We start from the raw sequence: 9,474 nt of genomic DNA on the forward strand, positions 1-9,474 counted from the left end.
TTGCCCAGAATGCTCGATGTATTTAATTGTTTTACAATCGCGGTTTTGTAAGCTATCTATTTTTATTAAATTAGCTTTGCTTATGGTCATATAATTAGCGTGCGAAAAATGAAGAAGACCAAAGTAAAGCAGTTTCTACAACTTATAATCAAGAAAGCTTCTTGTTTTATACAACTCTTTACTTATTACTTTTGATTTATACAACTATACACTCTTACAGAGAATATTTTTGATTCAATGAGACGAATATGGACTTCACAATAAGTTCTCGGTCCTTAAAACCAGCTTTTTTTATTATTGATTAGCAGTTTCTGCATTTTTAACAGAAAATTGAGTGACTGTTATATAGAAGAAAGCTTGTTTTTTCACAACTCAAAGGTTGTCTTGCGCGTTGCCTAATTATGGTTGAAGGTTCGAGTTCTCATAAAATATATTTTAAAAAATCAAACAAGTTAGTTATTATTATTTTTTAGTCTTATTCTATTTAAATATACATTTTTGACAGCTTTTAATTTTTTTTAAATGTAAAATAAAGTTGCACATATAAAGTGATCATTATAGTTAACAAAGTAAAATATAAATAGATCCATGGTACTCTTTTTTTTTTATTTTTATTTTTTATTTTTAATTCACCTCCCCAAGGCCGAGAAGGCCACTACATACAAGGAGGCTACTTAATTGTGGTGATAACCCTCTCTCAACTCTATAACTCCGAAACACGAACCTTGACGAACAAGGCCGCTGCGCGGAGAAACAAGTTGAGCGCGGTACTACCAGGGGCGTGGTAGGGATTGAACTCGGAACCTCTCGCTTATAAAGCGAGCGCTCTACCACGACACCACTACCGCATATTCAAAATTCACGACACCACTACCGCATACTCAAAATGATCCAAGAAAGAAACAACAATTGACAACCGCCCCATCGGCCATTAACTTTTGTTGGTGGCCCAATGGTAAACCAGTTTGCCTAGTTTAGCTGATTCAATCAGTTTGAGTTAGGCGCAGCAAACGGTTATGGGTAGAAAGTACTTTCATAGAGACAATTTAGCAACTTTTTACATAAATTATGAGGATAATTTTGTTTAAATTATGTATATTTTTAAACTTTCTCATTAATATTAAAATGTATAACAAAAATCAGTTAAAAGATTTAACACATTAGTGTTTAGGGAATTTATTTGACACAACACCAATCTTTTAAACAATTTAAATAAGTTTTGTTGTGTTTACTTCTAAAACTTCTTACTTTTTAGAGTAACTGATGCAATTTTTAAAAGACAATTTAACAAACAGAAAGAAATTTATATGCTATGATATAAAATAAATTGTAAAACACTCAATATCTTGAGGGTTCCCAAAGCCCTTATTATAGGGTTGCTTATTGTTGCTGTTGTACATAAATGATCTAAATTTATCACAAAATCTTATTAGAACTTTTCTATTTACAGTCTCAAATTTTTTTCATTCACACAATGATGGAATAAACATTTTAAAATTGTTAATGAACAATTAGATAAAGTTAATGAGTGGTTTGTAAGTAACAAACTTTCTTTGAGTGTTGATAAAACAAAATATATCTTAGTCCATAATTTAGATAAAACTGATAACATCCCATTGAAATTATCAAATTATGTTATAAATAAAACTATTATTGAAAGGAAACCATCTGTAAACTTTTAAATTTACGATGGAATTTTTATATTAACTTGAAAAATTTCAAAATATATTGGAATGACTTAAAGAGATAAATAGATAAATTAATTCTTGATTTTTAATCATTAAAACATTTATACTTCCCTTTTATTCATAATTACATATCGTATTGTTTTATGGAATTTCCTTTTATTCATAGTTAGATATAATAGAATATAACCGGGTCAAACCGCACACTTATCAATAAAAATTAAATAACTTTATTTATTTATTTTTTTGTTTTTTTTATTAGATAGGTAATAAAAAACTGCATAAGATAATATAAATATATGTTGAAAAAAAAAATATATATCAAAAATATTAAATGTAAAGAAAAAAAAAATTGTGCGGTTTTAGGCGACATTCTGATAAAACCGCACACTTGAGAAAACATTGAAATTTTTAAATTTTAACTTTTTTTTAACGCAACTTATATTTAAGAAACTATATTAAAGTTTTTACATTTTTTGCAACAACAAAAATTTAGTTCCAACTACATATTTCTTAGGGCTTCCTTTGTTGCTTTTTCTTCATCTTTTTGTTTGAGAAACTCGATCACATTTCCTTCGGTAATACATTTTCCGCCAAGTTTTGACGTGTCGCACTGCTTCGATTTCTTAACATGTGATTGATTTCTTGTTGAAAAAACTGCTTCAACTCTTTCTCGATACTGTTTTTGCAACGCTCAACACATGTTTGATACCTATCAAAACTTGAAGCTGGTGTAATTGAGAAAGATGGTAATTGGTGCGTAGTTGAAGTAGGTGCTGCGGCGGCTGTTGAAGATGATGAAGCTGTATCTGAGCAAGATGGTGTAGGTGCTGCGGAGGTTGCTAAAGTTGATGACGGTAGATTAAACGTTTGTGTGATTACTAACGCCTTATGATTTATGTTGTTTTTTATTAAGTTGAAATAAGCCAGTGTATTGGAAACCAGCGATTGCATGCAAGCGTGTAAATCGTTTACCACTCTCGTACAGCAGTTTGAGAAACGGTGGAAAAAATTTTGTTTATCAAAGTTTTTACATTTTGAGTCTTTGTGATATCTTGTAAGAATTTCATTCCATGCTTGTTTGAAATGACAATAGACACTTCTATCCAATGGTTGAGGAATATGTAAAGAATGCTCTGATAAACAAATCAAGATTATATTGTGTTTTTTGCACAGCAATACCACTTCTAAAGCTATTGTTGTAAGTTGTATGCCCATCTAAAGTATGAATACCACCAATTTGCTCAGTTTCGGGTATAAATACTTCTTTCAGCCATTCAATAAACGTATCATGCTCCATCCAACCTGATTTTGAAATTGAATATTTGGTGCCAACTGGACCACCTCTTGCCCAGTCAGGTCGAAAGTTTCTTTAGGCTTTGTATGTTACAAACAATGGTGCAAAATGGCCATCAGCGTTGCAGCAACTGTTTACAGTATAATGAATTTTTTGATTGTGACCAGTAAGTTTAAATGCACGTCTTGTTCCTTTTCGACACACTACGGTTGCTTTGCCTTGATCACCCATAAAATCTGCTTCATTACAATTCGAAATATGCGACCCAGAAGTTATACTAATCTGTTGAATTTGCTTGGCGACGCATTCAAAATAGCGATTAATTATTTCTGGCGTACAAGAAGCGGCTCTTTTAGATGGTAAGTTATCCGCTTTTCTTGTTGAAATTTCTTTTGGCCATCTTTTCATAATCGCATAAAACCAGTCTTTACCAGGCTTGCCATTTTTGAATAAGTGCAATTGATCTTCACGTTTAAGGTAGCCACATACAAATTCTAGGATTTCATTTCGGGTTAAACCATAACCCTAGTCACCAAGTTATTGGAACGCATGCACCATTGGTCTTTCTGTTTAATTTGAAATTACCATTGCTATATCTGAGCCATGGAAGCCTTTATTGTTGTTACTTTTGCGATCTTTGAGCATTGACACAGGAACGCCATTTTTGAATGCAGCTTTTCTTATTGATGTTTTATTTTCTTTCATATCAGTTAATGCGGCTATTATATCGTCTTCCTTGTATGCTTTTGTTTTTTTTACTTGACATGTTAAAGTGAGTGAGTTAAATTGAATTGAGTGAGTGATGATTATGTTGAGAAATAATATAATAATTGGTTTTTAATGGGTAAGAGTTTATTATATTAACAAATAACATCATATTTCATTCATAATTTAACCGGAATTAACACTAAGTTAATCAGATAAAGATAGACGTTTAGTCACTTTTTTTTTGTGTGTGTGTGTGTGTGTGTGTGTTATTCACCTCCTCAAGGCCGAGAAGGCCACTACAGATGAGGAGGCTACTTAATAGTGGTTATAACCCTCTCTCAACTCTATAACTTCGAAACACGAACCTTGACAAACAAGGCCGCTGTGAAAAACTAAACTAAGTAATTAAAGAGTGTGCAGTTTTATCAGAAAAAAGAGTTTTTTTTACTTTTGTGATTTTTGATTTAATTTTTGTTCTAGCTGCATAAAAATTATACTATCAGAATTAAAATTAAATTTCCAACAAGATAGTGCCAAAATTATTTTTATATCAGTTTCGGTTCAAGCGCTATTTTGTTCGCAACGATAAAAAATATATATAAAAGTTTGACTCCCCGTTAAAGTTGTATAAAAAAAGAAAAAAATGGAATTGAAGCGGCATACAATTTTATCAATTCGAATAGAGGAGATAGTTCTGTATTTGAATCTATTTTTAATTTTTTCATAACCATATCCGTTTAGTTTTTATTTGATAATTTCGATCAGTGTGCGGAATGATATGGTGTGCGGTTTGACCCGGTTTTACTCTACTATTCTAATATATACAGTATTGGACAAAACATTTGCAACCAACATCGAACAATGCTAAGACGTGTTCCTAACTTTACATGTCTTAAAAACGAAACGAACTATACTACCACAGCAAACAGTTCAGGAGTCTGGAGTCATAGCATGCCATGACATGAGCAATCAGATGACAACTGACAGCACACAGGCAGAATTTCGTTGACAAGTGCCATTTTGCAGCGGACAAAACAAGTGCAACTTTTTTGGTTTGAATCATTTTCTTAAGTCTGGTCCGTGTCAACGTCACGGAAGTTTTTTAATAATTAAAGGAAGTATCCAGAAGTTTCCAGAAGTTTCCAGAAGCATGCAGAAGCTTCCAGAAGTTTCCAGAAGAAGCATCTGGAAGCATCCAGTAGCATCCAGAAATATCCAGAAACATTCAGTAGCATTCAGACGCATCCAGACGCATCCAGAAGCTTCCAGAAGCATCGAAAAGATGCATCTAGAATCTTCCAGAACAGGTTCAAACAGGTTCATTTTACTATATAAAAGACATGTAAATCGACGTAATTCAGTCAGTATATTGAAGTCAATCAGTCAGTATTATCAAGACAGTTTATCGAAGTGAGTTTTATCAAAGTGTTTTATCGAAGAACATCAATACAAGAAGTGATATACAACAAGTGTTTCATTACATCAATACAGTCCACATCAAGACGTTGTGTTCCACAGAGCATTATTGTACTATCATAAGGTAAATATAACACGGTAAGCTTTGAGAAGCGTATTTATTTATTTTTATTATTTTTATGACTTCAAGTGCAAAAATGGCTCCCGACAGTCTTGGATTGGAACTAAGAAAGAAAATTATTGGCGATTACGTAAGTGGAATGTCACAAAAAAGTGTTTGTGATAAATATCGCGTGAAAAAATGGACCGTATCAAGACTATGTTCCAAATATCGTTCTACGGGGAAGTTGGCAGCAGATAACAAAGGTGGAAGACCGCGTTCCACCACTTCTAGAAAGGATTCTATGATCGTCAGATCCGTCACGAAGGATCCCTGGATATTATCAGTCGAGATACAAAAGCAATTAGAGCTGCCTGTATCGGACCGAACAATCAGACGATGTGCTGTTGAAGCCGGATTGTTTTCTCGACGCCCTGCAAAGAAACCGCTGGTTTCACTAAAAAACCAGAAGAAAATACTCCTGTTTGCTACATCTCATATTGACTGGAATGTGCAGAAATTGCGAACTGTCCTGTTCAGTGATGAATCGAAGTTCAACATCATTGAGAGCGATGGTATTTGCCGTGTACTTCGACCGGCCGAAAAACGCCTCGATTTACGTTACTGCCATAAGACCGTGAAGCATGGTGGAGGCAATGTAATGGTCTGGGGGTGTTTTTCTGCTAACGGTCTAGGTCCAATACATCAAAACAATGGAATAATAGACCGTTTCATATATAAAAATATCCTGAAAGATGTTATGTTACCTCAAGCTGAATGGAATATGCCAATAAAATGGGTTTTTCAGCAAGACAACGATCCGAAACACACTGCAAATGTAGTCAAGCGGTGGTTTCAAGACAACCACCTATCGGTGATAGATTGGCCGCCTCAATCTCCGGATATCAACCCTATCGAGAACCTGTTGGATATCGTCAACCGCAGAATTAATCGTGAAGGTATTCGTAATAAGGATCAACTGTTTGAACAAATCCAAAAGGCCTGGGCAGCAATTCCACAAAGTTTCATTGATCACATGATCGAATCTATGCCTCGAAGATGCAAGGCTGTAATCGACAACAAAGGATTCGCCACGAAATATTGATAGCGAAATACAGCTTGGTCAACATTTTGTCGAGTTGCACTTGTTTTGTCCAGAAGGAAATCAGCTTTTTTTAATATATTTTTGATTAATTTATTAATTTTCGTGTACAAATAATAAACTTTGTGATAAATAAAACTTTAAGAACTTTGTCTCTAAACAGTTACATAGTTATTTCTCTAAATTGAAAAAATGCAGCACTTTTATATAAAGAAACTAAATTAGCATTATTTGGTTGCACTTGTTTTGTCCGATACTGTATATATATATATATATATATATATATATATATATATATATATATATATATATATATATATATATATATATATATATATATATATATATATATATATATATATATATATATATATATATATATATATATATATATATATATAATCATACTATAACTATATAAAAGTTCTATATAAAGAAATTTTTCAAGTATAAGGGATTGGTTCTACATTAAATTCTTATAGAGCATTTGCTTGTGTTTAAACGATAAACAGAACTTCCTAATTTTTAACTCATATATAATATAGCTAAGCCAAGAACTAAAAAAGCTAAAAATAATTTTTACAGTAAACAAAAACATGGCTGTCGCATTTAATCATAATTTAAATTTTAGTCTCTATTTAAGTCAATTACTTTTGAAGTCATCAGAAACATTTGAATTCTTAGTAAATTTTTTTCATATGAAGATCTCTGACAGTAAAATTGTTTTCTTTTATCTGTGCAGAATGAGCAAGAGTATTCAATAAACTATAAAAAATAATTACACAGTTTTCACATACAGTTTTTATAATTTTGCATCCAATAGCTTTATATTAATGAAGCAGTTGTTAAACATGATCCATGTAGTTGGAAGAACGATGGTTGCTGAGAGATTCTTTGCATATAATTCAGTTTTCAAACTGTCAGTTAAAGGTTATCCATGGTCTGCTCAAACTGATCATTATCTAGCTTTACAGATCAGTCAAGCCCCACAAAACACCCTCCTTAATCTTGACCTCGCTCAACCGAGGTCAAGATTAAGGAGGAAGTTTTGTGGGAAAAATTTCTGAACCAGGTATCTGAAAGCTTCACTTTTCTTATTAAGAACTTTAACCAGTTGCTTAACAACATCCGGTTTGAAGATTGCTGATGTTGCAGGTACCAAGAATATCCTCGTCACGCAATTATCCGTATAAGCGCATAACGCAATTTCGACTATCCCAGTGGCAAAAGATACAATCATAGCACAGTTTGTTGCGCTTTTTTTGAGTTTGTTTGTGAAAGCTCGTTGACATTTCTTCACTATATATTCACCGTATATATAACAAAAGCTATAAGGATGATTCACACAGTCTCAAGAAGCCGTTATATGACGCAAAAAATAATGATAAAACAACAGAATCAAACTACACAAGAATTTTTATATCTGAAAGAAGAAGAACAATAAGCGTAAAACAAACTAAATTGATGTGAATATACAAAACTATAAAAATATATATAAAATTGAATTGATGTGAATATACAAAACTCCGATGCTATAAAAAAGGAAATCACATTTTTTCAATAACGTGGTGGTCGAATCGAATTAGTATAAAAAAGACAATTGCTTTTATCATTATTTTTTACAACGTAATCGCTGTTCGCTGGGAACATGTTTAAGTCCAAAGCAATAAACGTTTTTGCGCAACTTAATTGCAAAAGCAAATATTGTCTTCTATATCGATTTTAAATTCTTTATATCGTTTTCGATGTACAGATATCCTACAATATTTCCACCAAAAATTCAATTCTTTCAGTCGCGTTTTTAAAAATTAAGTCTGATTTTAGATGATTAGGTTAAATTAGTTTATTTTGAGTCGGAAAATAGGGTTTGGAAAATATAGTTGGGGACATACTAGGTCGTTGAAACTTCTTTAAAACTCTAAAAGACTCTAGAAGCCAATTTAGTATTTTGAAACCTTTTAAATGAAACTAAAAGCGAAAATGAGACGGCAGTTTAAATATTGCCATTATAAATATTTTAAATTCTGCGGAAATGCTAAATTTGTTATATTTAACGACCGATGATACAGGAAAACTAATTGAATGTTAGGAATCAGTATCAAAAAACGATTAATAAGTAGCTAAACTATGACAATAAGCACTGAGCTTTTTAAAAATTGTAAGATGTTTTAAAAATTTTTTTTTTCAAAACTACCATTTATTTAATGAAAGATTATAAATACTTTAGAGGATAAAAACAAAAGCTTAGGAAAAAAAAAGGTTTTAAGACATACATCTATCCCAAATATTTTTGAGATTCTAAAATTTCTGGGAGTGCTCCTTCATTAAACCTGCAACTAATCAGTTTTTTTTTAAAAAAAATCGTGGTAACAGCAAGTTCTTTGTGATCCGTTTTGTATTAATTAAATTTGCATTGATAACGCAATTAGGTTTACTGATTAAATTAAGCTTGATAAAAATTTTATCAAAAGATCAACAATTAAACGGTTAATATATTATTATTAAAATAATAACATATTTTTTCCTACAAAAAAAAAAAAAAAAAAAAAAAAGAACAAAAAAAAGATTACATTTTGCCCGTTTAACCCAATCTTATTCATTGATAAAAATATTTTAACAAATATAGCTAAACACTACAAATAGTAAAATATACAATCCACATTTTCTTGCAAACCAAACAAGCCAATAATAAACATTGTTTATTATTGGTTTGTTTATATATATATATATATATATATATATATATATATATATATATATATATATATATATATAGCTATAAATAAAAAATATATACAAATGTACACGTTTCCTTCGTTGGCATTCACGTCAGTGTGATTCAACAAAGTTCTTTACGATTTTACAATTGTTATTGAAGATTTATTAAATACTCAATAAAAATTCCTCACGTAATTCACACGCAATCTCCTTAATTTACTCCTTAAGTAACTCGTACAAATTCCCATGAGACTAGTTAATATTCCAAATTAGTGCTAGAAACATTTGAGTTAATTTTTAACTTCGTCACCTAAACTGGCCTAATTGATTCCATATGCCGTTCATTCGAATTATCTTAGCGTTTATATACTCAAGAGCTTTAGGGTAATAGGGAGAATCCGTTTCAAAAGATGAAAAGTCAAATTCAAAATCAACGTCAACTGTCCGA

General features: G+C 31.4%; 1 protein-coding gene across 2 annotated transcripts in view; it reads right to left on the reverse strand.

The window, feature by feature from the left end:
- Positions 1 to 9,017: 9,017 nt before the first annotated feature.
- Positions 9,018 to 9,474, reverse strand: part of LOC124806876 (uncharacterized) — an 8,215-nt gene continuing 7,758 nt past the window's right edge. For both annotated transcript variants that reach the window (XM_065798182.1, XM_065798181.1), the window contains exon 5: positions 9,018 to 9,474. This exon is cut by the window's right edge and continues 218 nt beyond it. In XM_065798182.1, the coding sequence (XP_065654254.1) occupies positions 9,333 to 9,474 (142 nt within the window). In that variant the 3' untranslated portion in view covers positions 9,018 to 9,332.

Source organism: Hydra vulgaris, chromosome 05 (assembly GCF_038396675.1).
Source record: "Hydra vulgaris chromosome 05, alternate assembly HydraT2T_AEP".
Classification (NCBI taxonomy): Eukaryota; Metazoa; Cnidaria; class Hydrozoa; order Anthoathecata; family Hydridae; genus Hydra; species Hydra vulgaris.